At 38.3% G+C, this 27,195-nt stretch overlaps 3 protein-coding genes across 3 annotated transcripts; 2 read left to right on the top strand and 1 right to left on the bottom strand.

Annotated features, from left to right (window-relative positions):
- Positions 1-58: 58 nt before the first annotated feature.
- Positions 59-5,452, bottom strand: LOC145493716 (F-box/WD repeat-containing protein 7-like). Its single transcript, XM_081473179.1, has 4 exons — positions 5,168-5,452; positions 3,579-4,401; positions 2,062-2,655; positions 59-1,621 (listed from the first exon to the last, which is right to left on the bottom strand). The coding sequence occupies exons 2-4, from the start codon at positions 4,391-4,393 to the stop codon at positions 1,018-1,020; spliced, it is 2,013 nt and encodes a 670-aa protein (XP_081329305.1). The 5' UTR covers positions 4,394-4,401; positions 5,168-5,452; the 3' UTR covers positions 59-1,017.
- An 83-nt stretch (positions 5,453-5,535) lies between these two features.
- On the top strand, positions 5,536-7,912 carry LOC145493760 (zinc finger matrin-type protein 2-like). Its single transcript, XM_081473220.1, has 2 exons — positions 5,536-6,081; positions 7,645-7,912. The coding sequence occupies exons 1-2, from the start codon at positions 5,590-5,592 to the stop codon at positions 7,774-7,776; spliced, it is 624 nt and encodes a 207-aa protein (XP_081329346.1). The 5' UTR covers positions 5,536-5,589; the 3' UTR covers positions 7,777-7,912.
- Positions 7,913-10,354: 2,442 nt separating this feature from the next.
- On the top strand, positions 10,355-26,641 carry LOC145493698 (ER degradation-enhancing alpha-mannosidase-like protein 3). The gene is made up of 22 exons (XM_081473170.1): positions 10,355-10,581; positions 10,675-10,720; positions 13,548-13,648; positions 14,418-14,457; positions 14,560-14,672; positions 14,933-15,086; positions 15,275-15,409; positions 15,801-15,906; positions 16,206-16,303; positions 16,684-16,809; positions 16,912-16,995; positions 17,214-17,297; positions 17,572-17,696; positions 18,119-18,281; positions 19,517-19,695; positions 20,116-20,245; positions 21,203-21,287; positions 21,569-21,684; positions 21,989-22,108; positions 22,814-22,859; positions 23,513-23,710; positions 25,435-26,641. The coding sequence occupies exons 1-22, from the start codon at positions 10,475-10,477 to the stop codon at positions 26,040-26,042; spliced, it is 2,964 nt and encodes a 987-aa protein (XP_081329296.1). The 5' UTR covers positions 10,355-10,474; the 3' UTR covers positions 26,043-26,641.
- Positions 26,642-27,195: the final 554 nt, after the last annotated feature.

Genomic DNA, 27,195 nt, shown 5'->3' on the forward strand with positions numbered 1-27,195 from the left:
AAATTAAAAATAGGACAGGACTACAAAAATCAAATACAACCACATTAAAAACATTGAGTAGTAGAAAAATAAGCTTTATTTCTCTTGGTCTTCATTCTTTAACCCAACCTATAACTTAGTTTGAATTTTACAAATTTTACAGTAATACTGAACGGTTTGAGATTTTAATGTTAAGTCTTGGTTCAAAAATAAGTCCCAGAAAATGATCAAAGGGTATACCATCTAGTACCCAAGGCTGTTACTACCCTTAACAATACAAAGATCAAGTAAATAGCAGTCTACATGGTAATGACAATATATATTAAGCAAAAGCATCATCACCAACAATATTGTTAAACAAAAGTGAACCCATGTCTGTTCTAACCTAATTCCAATGGTTGTGAAAAATATATATTTCTTTTGATACCTTCTCACGGAGGTGCATCATTTTCTTTGCACAGCCCTGATGACTAAATACATCAAATTCTGTTAATTGAATTTCACAATGTCTGACCAGCAGACATTCCTTCTCCCTTAAGCGAAGTCTAGAAACCCTGTTCATAAACTACAACTGTAGTTTCCATTTTAGGGTTTCTTTTCTATGTAACAAGTATGCACAATACCAAAAATTTGGCAAAATAAATCTATTGTTGAAAATTGTTTTTAAAATCAGCTTCTGCAAAACAGTGTTGTCACACACAATATCTGTAGGTTTTGTATGTTACCCTGATCAGTGGATAGTATAATATTACTTTTTTACAAGCTGACATACACCACAATTCTTACTATCAAATTTTGTACAAAAAGGCAAAACCTTTTGGGTGTAAAAGATGTAACTGTGACAAAGGTACAAATTATCCAATGTAAGCTTCCAATGAATGAGACGACAAGAGGAACCAACAACAAGTTGGGAACTGGCAATATTAATTAGACACATGTATCTATCCAACATAACTTCTAAAACATACACTAAAACACGTTGTCAAGTACAAATTTTTCTCCACCAATGAGGATGAAATGCATGCAAAACAGAGTGATTTACTCATGTACATCAAAGTCCAGGACAAGAAGTTTTGTTTCTTCAGTCCCATTTCTGCTCCCTACAGCACAAACCAACTTCTTTTCATCACATTTCACTCTCCATACTACCCCACCACTGCCACCACTGTCCAGCTTTACGAGATCTCTGATAAAATCTCCTGTGCGCAAGTCCCAAATTTTAACTGTGCCATCATCTGAACTGGTTATGACAAACCAGCTGTTAAACTGAAGACAAGTGACTGCACTTTGGTGCTTATTTGGGCCTGCCAGAGTCTGTAAACACTGACCGGAGGTTATATCCCAGATTTTGACTGTAGAATCTGCATTTCCAGACACCAAAGTGTTATTCTTGAGCTCCATGCCACTGGTCAGGGACTGGTGTCCAATTAAAGTGTGAAGACACTGTCCAGTTTCTACATGCCATACACGAATTGAAGTGTCCAGGGAGCCACTGACAATGTACACACCATCAAATTGCAGTGAATAGACCCTGTTTGTATGGCCTTGCAATGTATGTATACACTGTTCTGTTTCAGGGTCCCACACCTTCACCAGGAAGTCGTAAGCTCCACTGACTACACGTCTTCCATCATATTTAACGCTAAAAAGAAACAAGAGAAGCCATTTAGGAACTGAATATTTACTGTCATTTACAATCAGCATTTCCTGTCATTTTTACATGTCATTTACAATCTTCCCAAGGCACGCCAGTGGCAACTTCTGTCTTAGGTAAACAAGATAAGTTACACTTAATTAACTAAGGATCTGCCATGTGTGAGTCTGTGAAGCTTGTTTTGATTACCGAATTTTGATTAATCGTTTATGGCTACACTTTTTTTGAGGCACACCCTTGTTAGTTTTAGATCCACTGTGAATTACATGCTCAAAAGTTTGTGCAGTAAGTCAGGGTGCTCAAATTTCAGCGCATGCACTGATGTAAAAGGTTCCTTTAACTTGCAAGAGCATTTGCATGGTTACTCATTTGCATGTGTTATAATGCAGGCCCAGTAGCTGTACATATGGTACATTATTAAAACTTACCATCTCACTGCAGCAAGGTGCCCAACCAAAACATGAAGACAGTTCCCAGATGAAGTGTCCCAGACCCTTAGAGTTCCATCCCTAGAGCCGCTCACTACAGTACTGTCATGCATGTCCATACAACGAACAGTGGATGAGTGCCCATACAATGTGTGCATACAGTAACCAGTGTCTGCATTCCAAACTTTTAGTGTGCGATCGGTTGATCCACTGACAATCACATTGCCGCTCAGCTGCGATGACCATACCCCTCCAGTGTGTCCTACAAGAGTGCGTAGGCACTTTCCAGATATGGCTGACCACACTTTCAGAGTACCATCATCAGAACCACTGACAATTCTGCTGCCACAGAACTGAAGGCACGTAATAACATGGTCGTCATGTCCTTTGAGAATTTTAGATGGACGAAGAGGGCCTGTTCTCCAGTTCCAGTACACCCGTTGCTTTGTCAAGTAGAGTTTCTTGAATGGGCTATTTACAGCTTTAGTGTTCTGGTTTACCTGTTGTGAATTATTGGATCTACGTCTGTTACATTTTACAGGAGTGACTGGCTCTTCCTCTATCCTTGCTTGCTTACATTTTTGTTTCCAAAGCCTGAAAAATAATATGAGAATATGAAATCAAGCATACCTTTTAACGCATAACCACATTTGAAACTGTGATAATTTTGTTTCTGATATCACTAATCTCTATTACATCTACATGTACAGAATGTTTTTTGAAAAGTAAAATTATTGCTTTGAGTCTTTCATACACAATAAAACTATTAAATATGGATATAAAAGAGGCAGAGATGGGTGTTTGTACCACAAAGGGGTCTGTATTATGGAGGCAGAGATTTAATTTCAATTCATGTTTCTCTGAGCCCAAGGAAACTGCCTGCATATCTGCATATTATGAAGGTGTCCTCAAGTGAAGATTCACCAGTATACATGCTTTCATACAAAACTGATTGCACTACAGCAAAATACATTAGCAATACTCAGTGATCACTTCCCAATAGCTCTTCAAGATAGTTCTTTAAAACCATCAAAATAAACAAGACAGCTGTTGCAATTTCATTGATTCAAATGATGCCTCCAAAAATCAAAGCAAAGCAATAATAGCAAACAAATGACAATGCGATTACATAGCCATGGAACAGATGTTTAAAGTCAAGTTCAACCAGGATATGGCAATGCTGTTTAGACTCAATGGCCCAACTTTTCTCAGCTTACTAGTCAAAGTCAAGTTCTACTTCTTGACAAAGTAGGTAGTGGAAAAAATTTATTTGACTAATTTCTAACCAATTCCTGGGAAGTTACAAGGAAACAGCTTAACCTGTAGAGGTTAACGCCAATGTAGGCATATACAGTATGTATGTTCATGCACAGATGCTTCTGGGATAAAAAGACTAGGCTATTCTTCTTACATATAACCATATTGTGAAAAATTAAATTTTAGGTTTTCACAACCCTTACAACTGCCAAAAAGAGAAAAACACAGTTACATAAAAAACATCTGCTTCATGTACTTACAAGTTGTCATCGCAAAGTGTCTGCCAGCATTTGCAGGTCTGAGCTGCTCGTAACAAGTCATTAGGTTCTAAAAATGACAGCACATACAAAGCAAGCTCTCTTGGCAGCAGAGATATAAAGTCCCTTTGAAATCGTGGTTCAATGGTACCCATAATGTGTCTTATGACTGTCGGCTCGCAGTTTTCAATAATCTCATCAAGTGCATATTTCCTTTCCTCAGCTGTCCACTGCTGAAATGTATGCAACCACTCTTCCAGGCCTGCTGGAGGAAGGCTGCAAAAAGACATATGTCGGCACCGGCTGTCTACTGGACTCATTACAGGGGTCGCTGTCTTGATAGTACCATAATTTCTAAGGGGGAGGAGTTTTAACAGTCTTCTTTGAGTAGGAGTACAGAACTTCTTTTCTGGGGACACTTTCTCACTTTCATTGTTTTCCAGCTGGTGACTACTGCTAGAGAGCTTTCGCTTTCCTGATTCACCTCTACCCTTTGGTGTGCTATGTCCCTTGACTGCTGGAGTCAGGGGAGACCTTCTGTTTAATGACTGTCTTCCTGTCTTGGCTTTTGCAGAGCCCCTCGTCTCTCGCCTAGATAGAGACGGTGAGGGTGAACAACAAAGACCATCTTTGTGTACATCAATGAATGAACGTCCAATTCCAGGGATAACTTTCAAGTCTTCGATGCTAGAAAAGCCACCTAAAGCAGTACGAAACTCCACTATATTCTTTGCTATTGTTTTGCCGACTCCATTCAACCCCTCCAGTTCCTCAGTTGTCGCACGATTGATATCCACACTACGCCCTGGGCCAGCCATTGACGTCCCTGCAATGAAAAACAAGAGAGAAATATTCAGATTAAGCTAAATGCTTATCCTATACGCACGGACAGCGATTCAAAACACGGGTATTGACTACGAATAAATCATGCACCAACCTCATGATTTTCTTGCACAATACATCACGAAACAATATTCTCATTATTTCTCTCGTTTTTTCCCTTGTCCAGAATGACAAAAAATACAAAATGCTCAAACTTCTAAAAATGAAAGGAAGGAACGGGAAGATGATTGCTTCGAAAGACGAATTTCTCGCCAGCGTGACTCACATTGAAAGGAAATTTGGGTTGCTACGCCTCGCGCACGTAACATACAGAAGGAAAGCCGCACTTCGTGGTACCTGTTGTCAAGACCGCGAAATTAACTTTTTACGGCTTTATAGCAAATTTCGAATTTTTCTAAGGTTGCAATGAACACATTTTTCGATTACAGGTTGTACACTTTAGTTTTAATCCAAAAATATCGAGAAATTCCTTCTAAGTCTACACAAACATCGCCATAGAAAAGCTTCTTGACACGTTTGATAACACGTTTGGTGCTTTCAATACCTGTCGCATTAGATTAGAAAGCTAATGAAGCATTCGCCTGCTATTTCGACAAAATTTATTATCGAGGAAACCTCAGTATAAGGAAACCGTCAGGGATTATGTCCAGTAAAACTACAGAGACATCCCAGTTCAATCACCCGATCAATCACGCACGAATCCAAACAACGAAATGGACCAGAAAAAAAGTACAAAACGAAATTCTCACCTTTCTAAAGTCCTACTTCCTACAAGGCATATCAAACAATTTTCAACGCCACAATTCGGAGAACATGTCATATAAATAGTAGATTGTCGTTTTCTCCCTCCGGAAAGGTAAGAAGAAAACGCACTACAGTTGAAGCCGTTGCCCCCAAGAACAAAGATGGCGCGTTTCACGTAAGTCGCACGAGGACCTTGGCCCTCAACGTCACACCCTGTGCAGACTGCGCTACACTTCCAAATATGGGGAACAACGCCACCCATATATGGATTTGGTACAATACTCTTTGTTTTGACATCCTCTCACCTGTTCCAGGCGGTTTCAGGCCTTTATCGAAAAGACCATATAAAGCGAAGAACGCCTGGGCAAAAGTGTTTGTTGGGCTTGTTTGGTTCTTTCCAGGTTAGACCGTTCTTTATATTTCTGCTATGGCAAATGTAAGCGGGAAGAATGACAACTTTAGAAGGACATGGGACAGAGAGGAGTACGAGAAGAAAGCTAAAGAGCGAGCCGAAGAACTTGAAGACGACGAGGACGACGACGAAGATGAATCAAGTTCAAAGAGACGACCCTCAGCCCCAGTTAAAAGGGAACTTCTCAAAAGAAGAGATTATGATGTGGATCTTGAAGCAAACCTTGGTAAATCGGTGGTCATAACTAAGACCACACCGCTATCCCACACTGGGGGATACTACTGCAATGTGTGTGACTGTGTAGTGAAAGATTCAGTGAATTTTCTAGATCATATCAATGGCAAGAAACATCAGCGAAATCTGGGTATGTCTATGAGGGTTGAGAGATCCTCTCTTGATCAAGTAAAGCGACGTTTTGAGTTGAATAAGAGAAAAAGAGAGGAGGAAAAACAAAAGAAAGGAAAAGAGTACGATTTGGAGGAGAGAATGGCTGTGCTGCGTGAAGAGGTAATCTATCCATCAAATGGAGACATCAAATGAAGACATCAACATCTCTGTGCCCCCTTTCCCATACCCAATACACCAGGCATTTGGCTTGTTGTGGTGTGTCCCAGAGGGTTGGAATTTAACATCACTGGTTGTTATGGCTCTGTCAATTCCATGCTCCATCATCCCTCCAGCCATTTGACGGCATTTGATGGGCATTTGACAGGTTGTAGGTACCCACCATGGGGGATTTGTTCGCCAGGGGCTACCTGGGGGTAGGGCATTTGACAACGTACTCAAAAACACAGAATTATACACCAGTACTTTTTGAAAACACAAGGCCGCTTTATTAAACTTCAGAAGGATTAACCCTATGTAAGGAGCGTAGCTGTAAATTCTTTCTCTGAGATTTAATGGTAACCCATTGGAAACTCAGCTCTATTCATGTTGTTTCAGGAGAATAACATAATGTGTGCCAAATGATTTTCAATTGATTTTCTCAAACTCATTAATAATTCATCAAGTTTAAACAAATGAAATCATGTCAGACTGTGACGGTGTTTGGATATCTGGTCTTAATTAGCATAGATTTTAACGATCTTATTTCTCTGTTTTCTCCTTAGTTTTAGTCTTGATTCAGAAGATATATCAAACACTCAAGACAGTGTTTGACCACATTTCCAAACACCTCGAAGCTCGTCAGAAATACTCAGCTGCGCATCGTATTTTCTACTCTCTTCTCGGTGTTTGGAAATGTATTCAAACACGGTCTTTTGGGTTAGATATATTACTTCAAAGAAACAATTCCGTCAAACACATGCCATATAAATAGTGGTCACTTGAATAATATATTTATTCTTGCAAATTTGAAATACATGTCAATCAAGTTACCATCAGTATAAGAAGCCTTGTTTGTGGGCAAAACATAAATCATGGGGTTTTGTTGGCAAACATTATCAGACTCTACTCTCACCTAGTATATATTTTTGTTTTATTTTAATATACATGTCTACTCAGACTTTCGGTTTTAGGTTTTTAACAAATTATGTTTTTATACATGTAACTGTACTGTATGTGCATTATTTCCTTCATGGTACAAAATCAATGGCAGGCTGCTTGTTTTGGAACATGAATCTGTCACTTCAACTTCATTTGAACTCATCAACAAAGATGGGCTTGGGGAATGGTGCCTAAACATCACAAAAACATGCGCAATGAGTTCGACGTTCAAAGCTGAACCATGAAATACCAGCAGCCCTGCGTAATATCTGAGACCTCCCCTGCACAATCCTCCTTCAGGAAGCTGCTGGCCAGCAACATTGTTTTGAATTTAACTTTGCCTAAAAATTACATTTAGCCACATATAAAAATTATGTTGAGTAATCTAAGTTAGCATACTTTTCTTTTGGGGCAGGCATACTAAGTTTATATCCAAAACCCCAAGCCAAACCTGACTCAAAATAATTTGAATTAGGTTAACCTTTGTAGCATTCTTCTCTACTGCTTAGCAACATTGTAAGTAGAATTAAAAAAACGTTTGAAAATATTCAATATAAATCTTGTTTTCTTTCTTTTTCTTGGAAGGAGGAACAAAGGAAACAACAAAGAAAGGTTGCTCGTAAAGAAAAGAAGCAAAAGACAGTTGATGATGGAGAAATTGATCCTGATTTGGCTGCTATGATGGGCTTTTCTGGTTTTGGCACTAGCAAGAAATAGTATATTTAATAAGTTTCATTTGAATTTGTAGTTTCTATGGAGTTTGCTTAAGATGATGTAACGTGACTCCACATTTTTTATTTCATACCACCAGTCCTTTGCTGATGAAATCAGTATCTAAAATTAGCTTCCATCTAAGTCCTGGCTTCATCTGACAGGCATGTGAAAATTTAACAGCTTTTCCTTTGTTTGCATGATTAAGGGGTGTGAACTATATGGAATCCCTAGGGTCTTTTGATGTCTCTGCTGCTTTTTCTGTAATCCCCACCCTTAACCCATAAAACAGAGTGTACATGGTATTCTAATGGGTCCACCCTGAGTGGCAAGAGAAAATTGATGAGTCAGAAAAATACTATATAGGTGAGCAATATAATTTAATCTGATATCCAAAGTACAAAATCTCTTTTTAGGTATTTTAACTCTCTTAACAGTGGCTTATACATGTTGTGCAACACAAAACAATGGCCAATGTTTAGTGTAACGGAAGCATCTGTCAAGTTTTATAATTTGTTGATGTGGGTGTTTAGGTTGTTAAAAGTTTTGTTAAGTAACAGAAATGTATTGCATGTATTGTCTAAGTTTTCCATGTATGTTAATGCAGCCTACAAATCAATGATTGACAGTGATTGCTATCAACAAGTATTTCTTACTTAGTTAAACAACTGAAGTGCATATTATTATATAGTTGAAAGGGGCAGGTTTTTTACCCCAGAAACTTTATACAATTCAATTTAAAGGGGAGTGAAACTGAATTGTCATGCCATTACAACTGAGCCCAGAGGCATTTGCTGATACTGTAGTTGTCAAATGATGATATTGGAAGCTACTATCACTCAGTGTTAGTGAACATAAGGTATCTGTTGGACTGTACCAAATTAGAACAGTTCTATGTTGGTACATCTTATTAGTTTAGATGCCGTTATTATTAGGTTTTAAAGGTTGATAATGATTTTAGTTAATTGATTTATTGTGTAGTCCAGGACTAATGTATAGTTTAACAACTTTCACTGCAATAGTCTTCAAATGCATCAGAGATTACCCTGCTGTGCATATAAAATCCCTTGAGAGGGACTCCCATATGAGAAGGTTGGGGATACTCATTGGAAAATTTGAATTAAACCCTTAACGGAGATGAACCTGTAGGTGGCTTGAGCTTTGGATGCCACTTAAAATGGAATAGGTTTAATTACCAGCTGCTGTTAATAATTTTATTTCAGGAAGGTGGCCCATGCTAGTAGACCAGACTCTAGGGAGCGGTGGAAATAGAGACTTAAATCGGAAAAAAGAGCATTTTTTAATTTTGTATGGTTGAGTGCACCCTAAAATATACTTTGGCAGATAAAAATAGTGGCGTTCTATCACGAACACCCTAAACAAGAGGACGAGCATCCCTGACCTTTTCATATTGAAGTTCCCCCTGGAAAAATTCTGTAAATTCTTATATTCTGATATTAGCGGCCTCATAATTGGAAGCATCATTCTATTGGCTTGTCCTACTTTAGTTGTAGCTGAGTTTTGAGATGGAGGTAGATGATCTTACTCTAAGCTGTAAGATATATTACGCATTTCTTACCAGTACTTGCCATCTGGATAACATGAAAACAGAAAAGAAATAAAATTTTGGTAAATAGAACATTGGGAAGATCTTTAAATACTTCGACAGTTCCTCCAAGATTGCTTCAGTTTAAATATATTGAAGCGGCATGCTATAGTTCAGTTCCACAAGATTGCTATACAGACAGTGCTTGTTTTCAATAAAATAATGTATGCCTCTTTTAGAAAGCAACTGACTATATTTGCTAATTTAGCACTCTTATAACATCACTTCACAGGTTTCATTGTTCTAACAGAATTGAAGGTGTTTTTGACAAAGTTAAATTTGGACCAAAAATTACTAACATCTTTTTCCACTGAGTCCTTGAACTGTTTTGGGCCGAGAGAAATCATCAACTTGTGTTTATGGAGCAAACTGTTACCAACTTTGAAAGTTTCTGGAGATCATTTCTTCCCCACAAGGAAGCTCAAAGTCATTTCTTTCCCCTGGGGTGGGACTTTCTCACACTACATCATTTTCCTGTGGGGCAAGCCAAGGACAAAATCCACTAGTCCAAAATTTTTTTCATCATTTTCATTATTTTCACCATTTTCATCTACTAAAGAAGGACTAAGCCCAAAACGTTCAGCAAACCAACTTCTATTTGACACTTTTTTAAGTGTAAATAGCTCTTTAAAAAGAGCTAGTCTGACATTATAGCCCCACTGCAAAATCTACTCTCCTGACTGGCCTGGGCTTTGCAAGCTGAGATAGGGAAATTATGTAAATTTTTCAACGGAAAACTTCCCTGAATTCACTGCTGTATTTGTAAATATGTATTTTTTTCTCATTTTTCCCTTGCATAAAGTGCAAAACTGAAACGATGAGTGCTAGAAGACCCAAGAATGTGTCTGGGTGATCCACTTCGCGCGCGTGTTGTCACGCGTGCTTGCCCGTAGCGTGGGGGTTTGCTCCTGACGTCATTCTCTCCCAGTCCTAAATTCCTCTTTGCCACGAAAGCAAGAAGTTATCTGATAAAATGGCAGTTGTCTCTTTCTGGATGAAAACGCGTTTGGTAGAACTACGAGATTGAAACCATGTGATTTGACAAAACGACGAGTCGCTTACCCGTAAACCGGACTTTGGTCCACTCCGTTTGCCGTAATGAGTCGAACTGGTTTGTTATCCCTGGTAGTATGTCTTTCTCTTGTTTATGCCGGTGGCGAATCCAGTCATTCATCAATGACGCCCGAAGAGAAGCACACAATGAGGTTGGTTTACATGTTGATGCTTTTATTCAAGTTTATGTAGTAAGTGTTTTCATCGGACCTCTGTTAAATATTGAAATGGATTCTCTTTTATAGGGACAAGGTTTTGGAGATGTTTCGCCATGCCTACGACTCTTATATGGTAAGTACACATTTCGGGAAACAAGCGTCCTTTGTTAGGCTAACATGAGTAAAGCAATTACGTAAGCGGTCAAGCTTAGTGACGGTTCCTATTATCTCAGTTTTGAAAACAGTAAATGCGTGTATTTATGTTGTTGTGGTGTTTCAAAATTCAATAAACTGGTTGTTGAAATTTTAATACTTAAGGTGAAGTTGTACTGAGGTAAACTAAGACTTATCTGATCTAAAGTTACTGTTTCATTCAGCTTATAAATTCCGAATTTTACAATCTCTTAACAAATGTGTAGGTCCAAAGTTAATGGCATTAGCACTAATAGGTATTGCAATATGTGCAGCCTTTGTTAAGGTCCATGATGATGAAATTCGCAATGTATATTCGTCACAAAGTGTAAAAGGAAGTAAATTTAAGGCCGGCCACCTTTAACCTAATTCTTCAGCATGTTTTGATACTTTAGAGAACATGTATTTGTAAGTGTGTGGATCAAGTGTTAACAGCCCAAAGATGTCTTTTGATATGAAGATCCAGCAATCAGCTGTTTTTTTTCCATATAGCGTAAATTTAGCATTAAGCATTGATCTTGCTGTGAATTGCAATGGTCTTGGTCTTGCTACACAGGTGCAATGTTGTTTAGTTTATGTGGGTTGCATTTCCGTGACATTGTAAAAGTCATATGGAATTATCCTAGCAGTGATGCTCCCAGAACATTACAAAAAAAATGTGGTAAGATAAACTGAGAACAATTTTTCACAGAGAATGTAATTAGCCATCTATGCCATCCTATGAAAGGACTTTGCCAGCATTTTGCACCCTGTGTACAGTAGGAGTGGGAATTTTTTGAAAAAAGTGTCTTCGCTAATATGATTGCTTTTTGGCCTGTTGGCAAAGATGAAAAATGATAGAAGGAAAGTTTTTACTAGCCAGCTGCTTGAATGCTGTGCTATATGTATGGATCAGTCAGACCTATTGTTTAGAAGAACGTGCATGTTTTTGAATTAGTGACAGAACCAGCTGGTGGATCAGTTTAGAAATGGTGAAGCCAATTATTATAGTGGCTTGAAAAAATGTAGCTCACTCTGTTACTTTTCTGACAGAGTTCCTTCTACTCCATGGAAATATAGAGAGTTTTTTTATTATTGAGAAAGGAATATATTGAAGAACATTATGTTGGTGAAGTTGAAACAGCTATATACATAAATAATGATACTCTCCGATCTGCAATTTTTGCTTCCTTTGTATACTCGATAGCGCAGAATCTCTCAAGAAAGCATACAAAATGTTTTTATTTTTTAAAAGAAGACTATTGCAGAAAATGGGTGTATTTGATACTTAGAATACTACCTATTTATGATATTTCAATTTGGTGTTTATTAATGTGGAATGCTACCGGTATGTGATTTAAAACACTTTTTAGTTTGTGAATAGTGACAACAGGACCTCACTTGGTGTGCTGAATTCCAATGGAGGACTGTTGTTGCCATGTGATCTTGACAGGAAGGTGTTTTTTCAGTTGCAAAATAGTGTAGGCTGTAATAGATATTCTGTCTATATTTTAAGATATCAGCTGTTAAAAGGAAAATAGTCTTATTGTAATCAAGTTACTTTGTTTGCTCACCAGTATGAATAGGTTCTGAACTTACATTTAAAAGGATTTTTAACATTTTGAAGAACTTGAGTTGGCTTGATGGCTAGGACAAAATTATTGTATTCCGAATATACAATTCCTATCAATGCAATACAAATTACTACATTTGCTTGACCAGTCAAACAGGAATTTCGCATTTTCAATACACCATTCACTTGCACTTGATTTACATATAGTTTTGCAAAGTTGATCAATATCTGTTTCACCTTTTTTTTCAAGGCAGGTATTCACTTCTGTAAAAATTTGGGATTTATGATAAGTATTTCTGTGATTAAAGTTTTTATGGAGGTAAATTGCCGTGAGTCTTTACAGCACATTAAAAATCATGACAACTTGAACCCCCAATAAGTCAAGGTGCTTTCCATGTTTATTGAGGGTTTGTAGTGATCTGGATTCTTCATAAGTGTTGTTTTTGGTTCCAAAGGAGAACAATTACATAGCATAAAACTGTCTAGCATTTTAGATGGAAATTTTCTATACTATGTTTGTGATCATGAGGTAGAACATTAATTGTTGGAGGTGAGAAAGAAGCCATAATATCTTTTACTGACAACTCCCCCCAAAAAGCTACTGGTTCTTATACTTAAACACTACCTGTTCCCCACTCCAAAAGTAATTGTTTTGTTTTGATTTAACTAAAAAGTTGAAGATCTTAAAATAATAAAATGGAAAAATTTCAAGACTACAGTAAAAGAGATTGAAATAACATTGAATATACTATTACTTACTTATTTTAAGTTCGTCTAACCAAATACTAGGAACAGACCGAAAAAAAGGCTCCTGTTAACAAACTAGCCAGGCTTTTAGCCAGAATTTGAAAAGTTGCCGTCCAAACTGTGCTATAGGGCCTGCTCAAATGAGCAATTTATAAGGCAACATATGAAAAATAAAATAATTTTCTAAAGAAAATGGCCATCCACAGGACGCCTGGATGCCCATCTAGCTAAAAGCCTGAAACTAGCGGGAGAAATGTTAAGACCTTGAAAAGGTATTGGCATGAACAAGCTGTAAAAAATACAGGTGCCCGTATATTTTACCAGTTCCAACCCCCTAAAGGAAATCCTCCAAGGTTGAAGGGTCTACAAGAATAACTGGTAATGATTTACTAGTTTTCAAGAATAACACTGTTTATTAAGGAATCCTTACCTTTGCTATTTAGCATACTGATATTGTAACTGCTTCTAGGACCATGCTTATCCTGCTGATGAGCTTATGCCACTTAGCTGTAAAGGCCGTGTGAGAGGTGTGGAAGCCAGCCGAGGGGATGTTGATGATGCCCTTGGGAAGTGAGTTACTAAACTTGCGCACTGAACGACATTGTAACATGCCTTTATCTGGAGCACATGGAATAGAACTACATTCAAGGAGGTTTAAACCACAGTGGAAAGTAACAAGAGTTGTACAACGCTAACTGTGTTAGTCATACTTAGTATGACCAGTTCAGTTAGCGGCGTACAGCTCTCAGAAGCAATGTACGTAATGTACATGTAGATACATTCCAGCTAATACATTAAGAAGCCTATTAAAGTATCTTACCATGAAACAAAGCTACCATGAAACCTTAATTAACTATGATCTCATTTCATAACTTGAATATAGTTAAATATAATTTAACATTGTTTACTATGAGGAACAAGAGACGTTTGGTAGCGTTCTTTTAGCGTTCGTAAGTGTTTTGTACCATTTTGTTGGCATCAGTGGTTAGCATTTCTGACAATTTGACAATTATGAAGGCTATAAAACAGTGATTTTAACATTCCAGTATCTCCAGAATGCTTCCTCTAATTTGTTTGAAACTTCAGGATGTGTTTATTTTACACTTAATGAACACATGATTCATGGTTGGTTCAGTTTGCCTTTAACATGTACAGCTAGATTTATAAATTTGAACATCTTGATGTCTCTGTCACAAATGCCTACATTGTGGGGGGGTGAACAGGAGTCCCCTGGGGACTCTCCCCATCCAGTAATTTTCAATAGCAGAGAAAACTGGAAATAAAGAAAATAGACAGTGTTTCAATGAGTAAGTAATTTTGTTATTTTATTTTTTGTAAGGTTTTCCTTGACATTGATTGACACATTGGACACATTAGCAGTAAGTCAGTAACTTCATTTTCCATTTCTTAAATGATTTGTTTTTTTCTCTGACTTGGATTTTTTGTTCATGGTTCTGTTGTGTGTTGTTTCTTCCTTTAAGGTTCTAGGAGATGTAGAGGAGTTTGAAAAGGCTGTGCGACTGGTGATCAGAGATGTTTCATTTGATAACAATGTGGTGGTTTCAGTGTTTGAGACAAACATAAGGGTCTTAGGGTAAGTGAGGACTGTGTGCATCACGTCAGTGAAAGAAATTATCCAGTAGAATATAAGTGCAGTATTTAGAGTCAGAGTGATCATAGCACTTTGTTGAGAATTGTAGTAGTTAGTCTGTTGTTTGAATAACTTCAGCACTAAGTGTATTATGTAACAGTTGAACAACTAACATCAAGTGATGTAACCCTTTTAATTAACTTTGGGTAAAAGTTGATGTTTGCAGTGATGTGAGTTGATGTGTCTGTTAAAATGCTCTGCAGGGGACTTCTTGGAGGGCATTTTGCTGCAATAGCATTGAAGACGGCTGGCAAAGGCATGCTGTGGTATAACAATGAACTGGTGCCTATGGCAAAGGAAATTGGCTATCGACTGCTACCAGCCTTCAATACCTCCACTGGCATACCCTATCCTCGTGTGAGTTGCCTAATTGTATTCATACCTCACTGATAATAATAAGTTATACACACAGTTAAACTTAGGTCGTGAGAGGAATATGAAATGGAATCTGTTCTCCCAGGCATCAGCTACAATGTAACAACTTAGAACAGTTTTACTGATCTGTTCTCTCTGGAGTCAAGTTAATTTAAATGTTGTGTTAATAGGTCAACCTAAAGTATGGAATCCACCACCCATCTTCAGGGACAGGTAGTGAGTCAGACACTTGCACTGCTTGTGCTGGAACAATGATCATGGAATTTGGTGCACTGTCCAGACTCACTGGGGATCCAATATTTGAGGTATACTTGTAGTTTAATTTCCTCTACCATGTTTCTATTGAGTTCTAGTATAAATCTACTAACGTTTTATCACAAATGCTGTCCTCTGATTGGCTACACTACTCACTACAGGTGGAAGTTTATGAGAACTGAAGAACATTTCAAGTTCTCCCAAACTTCCACTTGTGTTTTTATAGCCCAATGGAAAGAAAGAGAACATTATTTTTTTCCTATCTCTTTAAGAAGATCTTAATGATGTTGCAAATTACTATATGTTCACTAACTAAGGCTCTTTGGATAAATTTTAGCTAATTCGTAGGTGTTTGACTTGAAAACTACGTAATATTCTTTTTGATAAGTAATAGAATTTTCAACTGGCACTGAACTGAAGTCTTTGTCCATTTTGGAATAGGCAAAAGCACAGAAAGCTATGGAGGCAATCTGGATCCACCGCAGCCGGGCTAGTGATTTGGTTGGAACCGTAATTAACATTCACAATGGGGACTGGGTTCGGAGAGGTAAAAATCACATTCACTTGAACAGGAGTATATCATTATTCCTTGCATTATCTCAGGTGGATCAAAACACCTAATAAAAAAAGATGAACTAAAACTAGTAAACACATAATGGCCAGATTATATTTTAATCACACAGCCATGTAACATGTACCTGACTACAGAAAATACACAGTAAAAAATGTTACTATACCTCCTGATCCTTCTTTTATTTTGAGACAATGGGTGGTGTAAATCATGTAGAACATTGCTTAAAAGGTTTTGAATAATATAGATAACCACATGACAATTTTCATCAACAGACAGTAATGTTGGTGCTGGTATTGACTCTTACTATGAATACTGTTTGAAAGCCTATATTCTTCTTGGAGATGAAACTTACTTGGAAAGGTTTAACAAGGTAAGTTTTGTACATTTATTTTAGCTAGTTTTTTCTTTTGTTAGTCTGTAGTTGTTTTGAGCCTTGGGTTGCATTCTGTACTGAAGAGGACAAAAAACTATCTGTGCAAACATTGCACATTACTCATTTGTGTTGGTTCTCATTACATGATCCAACTGGATAGTTGGAAGGACTGACTAATACATTGGCGGATCAAAGTATGTTCTTTTTGGGAAAGGGGAAGTCAAGATATCCTATGAACTGATGAAGGGAAGGGCCAGAATGTTCTGTCCTGGCTTGTAATCCATAATAAAAAATGTCTTTTCCTCGAGATTTGCCACTGCAGTAGTTGGTGCAAAGAGCAATGCTAAAATTATGTAATGTATTAATTTTGTGAACAGCACTACAAGTCTATAATGCAGTACATAAACCAAGGCCCATTGTTCCTGAGTGTTCAGATGCATCAACCCGACAGAACAACACATGCTTACATGGATGCTCTACAAGCATTCTGGCCAGGACTTCAAGTAAGCTCTTTCCCCTTAGCTCTGCTGCATTTTTGCTACTCATATTTGGGCTCTCTCTTTGAACAGACCTGTAATTGTTTTGCAATATTGTACATCCTGTAGGTGCTTAAAGGTGACCTGAAGAAAGCCATTGAAATGCATCAGATGTTGTACGAGGTCTCCAAGAAACACACCTTCCTACCTGAGGTAGCTTCTTCCTCACCAGATAATCGTGATAACAATCAGTTACCAAGTCAAGATAAAGTCAGCACTGGGCCAAACTGTCCCATAGCTTTCATCTGCACTCTTTGTCTCAAAATAGTGATTAAAAGAGACCTCTGAATGTGGTACTTTATTTGGGTAACATTTTGTTGATGTTACATACCAGTATTTATAATTGATTGATCTGAATTTGTTTTTCCTAGGCATTTACCACAGATTTTGAGGTTCACTGGGGACAGCATCCTCTCAGACCTGAGCTTGTGGAAAGCACATACTTCCTTTATGAGGTGTGATAATTTTATATGAAGTCTTACAAAAGAAATTTGTGACTTCGTATTAAATTGATAGCCATTACAAACAGTGTTTATTTGTCAACTTCACCTATTTGGACATACAATGCTTGACTAGGTGATATTCGGGAGAAAAAATAATACAGGAGTCAGGACCACTTTGTAGGATATTGGTTTTTGGAAAATTCCCTGTTATGTTAATTATTGCATTAAAAATAAAGCTCATGATTAAATCTATAGGACTTTAATTTAAGTTGGATTTAATGTTTAGGCCACAGGGGATCCATATTATCTTGATGTTGGAAAGCATATCGTGGAAAAGATAAATGAACATGCTAGGGTATCCTGTGGTTTTGCTGCTCTTAGGGATGTCAGAACACTAAGTCATGAAGACAGGTGAAGTGAATTTAACTTTTGCAAATACCGGTAACTTAACATGCTACTGATGTTTCATTTAAAATGAATTTTAATGTGCCTCAGCTTCAATGGGAAAACTGAATTAGATTACAGTTTTTCTGTTTACTAAATAGTTAAAAACATACCTTTTAGAAAAAATAATTCTACTGTTAGTAACTCTATCCTTATAACACTTGAAAAACGATATCTGTCAACTCAGAGCAAAAAAATTAATTCATTTACCCAGAGTTTTCTAAATTAATTATAATTAAACATATGGAGAAGTCTGCACAAACGATCTATTAAAAGCGTGACATCGCATACCAGTGTTTGTGGTACATGTAGTAGCACAATCTATTACAGGTAAGATCGTTAAGAAAGTTATTTATGAGTAACTATATATGTGATTTGTTTTGTGTTAGGATGGATTCATTTGTCTTAGCTGAGACATTCAAGTACCTGTATCTGTTGTTTACTGAAAAAGAAGATCTGGTGTTCAATATGAACCAGTTTATTTTTACAACAGAGGCTCATCTGCTGCCTCTTAGTCTGTCTACAATGGCTGTGAATGCATCAGCATCACAGGTGAGACCAGCTTGATCGTGTTTATAAATTAGTGATAAAAGGTCTAAGCTTAAAGTTTTATAGTGATCTTAGTACAGCAATACTGTACCTCTGTTTGTATTCACACAAGTTAGTATCCATGGTCATTATACTTTTTGAGTGGTCTCTTCTGTATGTACATTGTGTGTTCCGATGAGATGTTTCTGATGTACGTATTTCTCAGCTTCACTGAGTAGAGGAGAAAGAGAAAGTATACTTTCTCATTCTCGATATCCACCTGAAGTCAGACAATCAAGATTTTGTACTGCCACATGTGTTCGTGAACAGTGTGACCAGCCCTTAGTGGGGCTGTCTTTAGAATCAGCCTCTATGTACAGCAACTGGGACAACTAGATAACTTGAGTAATGCCCTACTCATTCTTCTTTCCTGAGACATATGCAAAGACAGAGTCATTGTACATATTGAAAATTCTGTAATTGTATATTATACAAGGAAATTAGCTCTTGTCAATACTCACCTATTGTCAGCCTTGTCAGTGGAATCACAACAACGTCAGGTAGTGGAAAACTTCGTTTTCGAGAAATAATGTATGCAAAAAACTCAGTTTTTCAAGGGTATCTTTTGGAGATCTTTTGTTGAGCGAAAAACAAAAGAAACCTTTGTTTTGCTAAACGATGCAGTCACCGAAGTGTGGTGTTTGCTGCTAGTTTTGTTATTCATATAATTACGCTATTCTCTTACTGTTGCTTTGTTAGCGCAAGCGAATAAGGCGCTGAACTGGCTGGATGCGAGTTTGTTTTGTCATAACACCGGTTCGATACGAGGTCGGTCAATTTTTTTTTTTCCGGTCTATTTCTCTACTTCTTTCAAAAATCAAAACATCTATTTAAAAAAACTGTGCTGTCAAAGCTGCTAAAAGTAACCGTTTAAGTTTGCGCTGCGTCAACATCCACCTTGGAAGGATTCGCTCCAAAAGATGCCGCTCGGAAAACTGAGTTTTTTTGCATACGTTATTTCTCGAAAACGAAGCGCAAATCAACAAAAACAATTGCACAATGATGCTTTTCATGTCAAAACAAGTCAGTCTGCCAAAAATTAGCTCGATCCTACCAAAAAAAAAATCGGCCCAAAATGCTGCATGTTGCACGAAAACCTTCAATTGTCATTGTCTGTGTTTTAAACTACAATAGTTTTTACTGTGTTCAGGTTAAAGTTGCTATTTAGTTACCCAAAACTTTCTGTGTTTTGTCCACAGGAACTCAAATATAATTTGACTTTAAGTGCAGACAATGAGCATGAGTATACATGCCCCATAACACAACACAATCAAGCGTCAACTGCAGAGTTTGCTAAAGAGGTGCGACGTAAAAGTAGAACACAAACACAGGAGAGCTGTCCTAACAAAAAGCAAGCCTTTGCTTTCAGCTCCAACAAGTAAGTAATTGAACTACTAACGTTGTTATATTCATTTTGACTTATTATATGACTCAGTCATACTAACTTTATTGGTTTCCAAGAGGAGAGGATGGTAAAGTGTGAGTCATGAATTAATTTATTTGAATGATGTAGTTCATTTTGTAGATTTTACAGTTGTTGCTTGACAGTACAAAAGATGAAATGCATAATTCAAGTAACCTATTTATAGAATGGCCATACCTTTACATGTGTTTGCAATGATCTGGATTGAAATCAAATTTAGAATGATCGATAGGTGTGATGTTTGTAAACAGAACATTGTGAAAAAAAAAACCTGTAGAAAAGCTGCCAGAGCAACACAAATACAAAATGTACCTCTTTCTTGACTTTGTTAAGACCTTTATTCTGTCCATCTTCTGTGTAATTGCTTTTCTTTAGGCCCCCACGTTTAAGAGCTGAACAGTTTGTACCTGGAAATCAAGAACATGTTAAAATCCTTAAGTCCATGGGCATCACTGTGGTTCAAACGAAAGATGGAAGAATACAGCTCATGCAATCTGCTGCATCGGTGAGATAAACTGCACAAGCTGTCTACTGTTGACCAGTTAGTTCTTCCTTCCATCTATCTGTCTGTCTGTCTGTCTGTCTGTCTGTCTGTCTGTCTGTCTGTGCGTTAGTACGTCTGTCTGTCAGTCTGTCTGTTGGACAGGTTCATGTCTTCCAATCTTCTAAAACATCTTTCAGTCAAACATGATGGAAGGTTCAGTCTATAATGTATATTAGGCCATCAGTAATGCTATCAATGAAAGCGAGGATGGCACTTTTTCCATTTTCGTGGTGAGGTTAATGATTTTAATCAACCTAATTAAGCTCTAAGATGTTTTGGAACAACTTAATTAGTGTACAGTTCACTTACAATATTATCACCTTTAAAGTAAACTTGTGTTATGCAGTCTAACACTTAACAGACCATCTAAACTGACCATCACACTTAAAAAACCGCACATCAAACAGTAAACACTTTTCATACTGGGGAGCTGATAATCTTTTTTATTATTTTTTTTATTTTTAGTAGAAATTTGATGATTTAATTGACTTAATTACATGCTATTGTCCGAGTAGACAAGTAAGAATAAGGAAAACATGTGTTTAAAAGAAAAATCTTAATTGACCACTCTCCAAGTGTGGCTTTACAGGGCCAATGAAACCAAACGATCAAACAAATAATGCAAATGAACATAACATCCCAAACCCAACTGGCGAGAGGCAGACTAGTTGGCTATTTACAAGTGTCACCGAGGAGTCGAACTAGGGTCTACCGAGAAACAACTCCATCGTAGTTTAGTGGTCAGAGTGGGCCTTGAACCCGTGACCTCCGGATTCAAAGTCCAGCACCCTAACCATTTGGCCACGCTGCCTCCAGTGTGTTGCCAAAACTACTTTAACCTCCCTTAAAGCTTTATGCAGAGCTTTTTTAAAACTCTTGTACTGAACATGTTTTTGTTTTTCTTCAATCTGTGGCCAGGCTGAGAGTCAAGCTGATGCAGAAGATGGCATCAAGTTCATGCAAGAGATGATTGAACTGGCAAAACAGCGCAATGATGAATCAGGTAGATAATTTTCTTACGTCCGTTCAACTATTCAACTAGTCTCGCGTACATCCATCTTTCTTTGGTCCTCTTATTTTTGCTGAGAGCTGTTTTTAAATAAATTTCGTGGGGTTTCCTTTGATCTAGGTGTACTTTTGCCCTTCCTTCATATTATGCTAAACCTAAGTGTTTACTTAAAGTTCAGCAATTCCTGTTTAGAATGTACTCTTTTCTGCCGTAAAGGTTAGCGAAGTCAGGTCAGTGAAGATACTAATGTAAGAATGACGTTCATTTTTGTTTAGTTGTTCAAGAAAACCCTCGTGTGGTCCAGCTTATGTCTGCGCCTTATAAGGGAAATGTAGTTCTCAATGCCTGTCCAGCACAGTTTGGCTTAGATCTGAGCAAAGGAGATGTTGGGGTGAGTAAGACAGATCGGCCGCACCTTCCTTCAGGTTCATGCTGCATTCTCTCTCTCTCAATTGTTCTTGACATGTGTTAGCTCATTCCGTGCTAAACAGGTTTTTGGCAATCTTAGATAACTTACTTCTTGTTATTCACGACAAAAACACAACTGGTAAAGATATTTCAGTTCTCTGAAAGATATTACTCTAAAACTTGCCTTAGAAACTTCGTTTAAAAGTCTTTGTGGAAGAACCACACACAACCAGCTATATTGACAATAAGCAAATTCTAAGTAAGCAAGTTTACTGTTTTCTTTTCAGATGGGTGCAGAGGTTTCCATCGCTGAGCCTATTAAGGCATGTTCCTCTCTCGTTAATGCAGAGGAGCTGAAGCACAGAATTGCTGTGATAGAAAGGGGCGAGTGTATGTTCATCGACAAGGTACGGAGAAAAAACACTGAGTAGTTAGTGATACACAGTGGGTTAACGTGTTACCTTGAACATTGGGAGATGCGTTACTCACTCCACTCACAGTGCATCTCTGCACACTCCTCTCTATGCGCACCGTGTATGAACAGGAGCAAAGTACTGGTACTAACGCATGAACATAGAAAAAACTTCCGTGTAACCAAGTTCATTGGACGCCGACCAACCCAAATGTGGTCTTAGAGTAAGGCCTCGTCCACATTGCGCCGGAGGAATTTAAAAACGCATCAATCACCGGTCATTTTTGAGTTGTGTTGGGGAAAAGCACATGATTATCGCGTTTTTAAAAAGCTCCGTTTCTAAAATGTGTTCTGTCCACACGAAAACGAAAACCCGGCGTTTTCAAATTCCTCCGGTTTGAAGCGCGTTTTCGAAAAGCTCAGTTTTCGTGGCGGTTAGTGTGGACGGTAGGCCTAACCTTTGAAATAAAGTGGCGTTTTCAAATTCCTTCGACGTTATGTGAACGGGGCCTGAAGTGTTTGTGTTACTGTTTAAAGGTTTTGCGTGTGTAAGCTCCAGTGAGCTAGCATGCTGTTCATGGGACTAGCAGGTTTTGCTCCTGTCATCTCAAGCTTAGGAAACCGGAGAGAAGCGCTGCAATGAAGGAATTTAAGTTGATTCACTGTATCATTAATCGTGATTTGTTATGTTTGTTTACAGGCCCGGCAGGCTGAGGCTGCAGGCGCGGTTGGTGTGATCATCATCGGTAAGATCTGTAAAGACCTCCTATTTTGTTGTGAGAAAGATTCGCGTCTTATATGGCGTACATGCAATATATCTAAACTCGGTGACCCTCGATCACGTTTCAGTATTAAAATTATGCCTTAGCTTTTAAGCATCCATCCCTTTGTGTTGCTGTTGTTTTTCTTTCGTCATCGTGAAATGATAATGAAAGACTGGCTGCTTTGAAAGGAAATATACTGCCGAAATTGAATAACAAATTGTTTACTGAGTTCGGTAACTTTGGAGGTGTTCGATTTTGGCGTAACGTGTGGTCAGGCGGGTTTTTTTTGGCTGTGAAAAAAGAACGCATGATCGCAGGTTAATTTTCCCGTCGAGCCGGGGTACAGTGTTATCAATTTGCTTGCACTGTCTATAATTTTGCAGTAAAATTGGAAAAGAAGCGCGTTTCTTTTGAGCGCGACTCAAATCCTCGGATCGTCACACACCAGCGAAAATATAAGGGGTATAACGGGGTATAGATAGGAATAATATTGTTGGCGCAATTTTCTCTTCAGCGCTCTGGCAGAAAGCATTCGAGCCTGGGTATTGGCAGTGGTCAAATTCTACCGTGTATAAATAAAGTTATCGTATCATATCTTACGATTGAACTAAGCACTGGCGTCTTACTCCGTTTAGATAACAACGAAGGTAGCTCGAGTGATAAGCAGCAGATATTTGCCATGGCTGGCGATGGTTCCAATGATGATGTCAAGATTCCAGCCGTGCTTCTGTTCAGTGAGGAAGGGCGTATACTGAAGAACGCCATAGCGGCAATGGAGGACGTTAATCAGCACCTTACAGTGCGTCTAGCCTCCAAAGCTACTGGGATGTCGGGTATGAGCTCTAGGTAGAGTTACATAACGAAACACTACCATTAAAAGAAATACATGTGAGTCAGTACTGAAGTGAAATAACATCTTGACTTAAGGTCATTCCACTGAAATAGAACTTGCACTGAGATTTTTGTGAAACTTTGCCTATTGATTGTTTATATTAGAGGAACTTAAATTTTTAAATAAAAATGAGGGGTCCCCATGTCCGTTTAGGAGTAACAGCACCTTGTTTATACCCATATAAATCCTTATAATAGCACCATGATAGTAGTCACGATTGCTTGCTAAATTCACGTTTCCGGTCCATATTTATTTTACACAGAGAAATTTATTACTCAATTCAAAACAACAGGAAAAAATGATAGGTCACCATACTCGTTTGCGAGAAAATGACGATTTACCTCTATGGCGAGGTCCAGCCATAAAGAAAAAGCCGCCATTTTTGTAATGCGCGCGCGCTAATCACGCGAGAAATTATGCGCAGTAGTGACGCGCAATGCAATACTGGGGAATGACCTTAAGGGCGTTCGCGCTAATTGTTTCTGCGCATCCTTACTGCGCACGCAAATTCACACCCCACGTCATGCATAAGAGCGCGTGATAAGTAATAAAATGAAAAATGATAGGGCAGATGGCCATTGCTATAGCTTTGCCTGGATTTAACGATCTTGGACGTTCGGTGACACCTACTTTTCTTTTGATGAATCATTTTCTCTACCGATTTTCTACGTTTAGCGAAAAAATGAAAAAAATCTATCGACTAGAAGTTTGAATTTTTTGCAAAATGCACCATCGAATTCCGTTCATTTTAGCTCTTCATTTATCTCTGCGACGGTTTCAAATGCCTCTTGAAGGGTTAAGTTTTGTGAAAACGTTGGTAACATTTGGAATTATTTACGCAAGAGACTCACTTCTACAAAATATGACTAAGATCGTTCGCCTCCGTTGACTTACCTTCGATACTTTTAACTATAAACCCCTGTAGACCATGCTGAATTACGTGCGCCAATTTTTCAAAATCAGGGTAGTTTTCCACACGCTTTATCTCTGAAACGAAGTCGGTGACCCCCAATATTTTTGCATTTCTAACAAAAGTAACTTATTATCTGACTGCAGGAAAAATTTTAAAAAAATCTATCGACTGGAAAATTTATGCGCGAACGTCCTTAAGTGGAATTCGTTGCAATCAGTTGCGCGCGATATCGTATGCGTTTGTATGTGCAAGCGTAAATTATTTTTTCTGCTATTAGCTGCTTGGCCTTGTGTTGAGAGCGCTCGCCTCCCACCAATGTGGCCTGGGTTCGGTTCCGGTCCAGTACCATATGTGGGTTGAGTTTGTTGTTGGTTCTCTCCTTGCTCCGAGGGTGTTCCTCCGGCTTCTCCGGCCTCTCCGGTTTTCCTCCCTCCACAAAAACCCGACATCTCCAAATCCCAATTCGACCAGAATAGAGGACCCCATGAAAACCAGCTAAGGCTGATGTAGCTTCCTCTCGAAATATTGTTATTTATGGCCAGGTCTTTGGTGTTTTGGGGGGAAGCAACCGGAGCCAGAGGGGAATGGGGAGACTTGGTTTGCTTTCCAAATTATTCTCACGGTTGTTGTCGTTAAAATGTGTTGAATACTCATGTATATCTTGGTTAATGCGAGATTTGTGTTGTGCGTCTTGTGTTCTTGCAATTTTGGACCTAATTGTTAACGATATCAATTTTTTTAATTGATCACAGCTAAGAAAGAACCTCCAGTTGCCGGGCAACTGGAAGAGGAGCCATCAGTTGCAAAAGAATCGCAGGAAAATCAACAATCTGTCATAGAAGAAAATCAGCCGTCCTCTGACGCTGAAAATGTTCAAACATCATCTGAAAATAAAGCCATTCACAGCAGTAATATTGATCAAAACGAGGCATTGCAGGATAAACAATTACCGCAAACCAACGAAGAAAGAACAGCCTCAACAAAATCATCTGAAAATGAGGAAACGCCTGTAAATCCACGTGTCGTGTCTGTGGGACAGAATGAAGTGTTTTGCGCTGCCACAGGCAGACCATGCACTAATCCGAGCACCGAGCATGCTCACGAACATAATGCTGACTCAGCAAGTCAGGCTGAGACGATAAACGGCGAGAATGTTGATACAGAAGTGAGAACGTCTCCAGAGAACTCTGCATTTGACAGTGACAGTGAAACTAGTACTGAAGCAACTCAGTCAAGTCAAATTACAAACGATTGTTCTTCTATAGAAAGTGAACAAAATACACAAAGAACAGAACACAAGAACGATGAAAAAACTCAGGACGAACACACTGAGAATGTGGACGCTACTGTGAGGACTTAAATGCGACGAAATGTTTCCATCCAATTATTATTATCAATCGTAGATGTTTACACTATAACGTCATTTAGGAATCCCTAAAGATTTGTTTTGTTTTCTCGTGCCAATAGTTATTTAAGCAGCGCAATTAAATAGCAGTGAATTGTAAATGATACAGGGAAAGGAAGTGAAAAGCTCATTTCGGGGGAGATGGCAAATGTTATGTTGAAAGATGAAGCATTCCCGACCCAAAACAGAACCATAAACCTTCGCGCGCATACTCTTGGGTTCAGTCTTTTCTAAGTGAGCCAGTAATCAAATGACGTCAGAGTGCAAACATCTTATTGTAGATTTAATAATGGGCTAATATGAAGAAGAAAACAGTTGGGGGAAGAAAAGAATTTTTCCTTATTTATTGTCTAATCAAGAACTCGGTCGACTTGTATTCGAAAACTAAGTTAATCCTGGGAGACTCAAATGACCAAGCACCTCATGAAATATTATCAAGCGCTTCTGCAGGTCATTAATTAGTAAGAGGGAAAATATATTGCAACTTTAAACATTCATGATCGATTACATAACGAACCATGTCATGGTCTCGTATGTGATCGTTTTAAGGGTGGGGGGGAGGGGAGGGTGGCTTATGTGCTAGCAAAACAAATAACATTTGAAGAGGGGAAGACAAACTTATCAGATTGACTGAAAGTTGTATCTTCTGCATGTTCTCTTTGTACCTTTCCTTGTGCGAAGTAACTATTTAGATAGGAACATATTGTAATTTTATGCCTTTGCTGTTTCTTTGCCTTTAGAGTGGTATTCAAATTTGTTCTGTTTGTGTCAACTGGCGCACCTCGTTCTATCCAACTTTGAATCATTTTGATATATTTTTTGTCCAATCAGGAGTAAACCCAGCCTTATCGCGATTAGGCTCAAGCTTGTAGTCTCGACGTGTTTTCCCGATTTTTTTAATGCTAGTGATACTGTCATGACTGGCTTGTGTTTTCTCTAGGTGTGGTTTTGTCAGTGATTAACTTAAGCCAGTGATTGACATGTGGCAAACTTTCAATCTGATTGGCTAAGCACGCACCTATTGTCAATGGATAGAAGGTCCTTGGAGGGTGCGGTTATGCTAAAATAATTAGCCTGTACACTGTTGGTATCGACGTTAGTGGAGATG

Source organism: Orbicella franksi, chromosome 1, assembly GCF_964199315.1.
Source record: "Orbicella franksi chromosome 1, jaOrbFran1.1, whole genome shotgun sequence".
Classification (NCBI taxonomy): domain Eukaryota; kingdom Metazoa; phylum Cnidaria; class Anthozoa; order Scleractinia; family Merulinidae; genus Orbicella; species Orbicella franksi.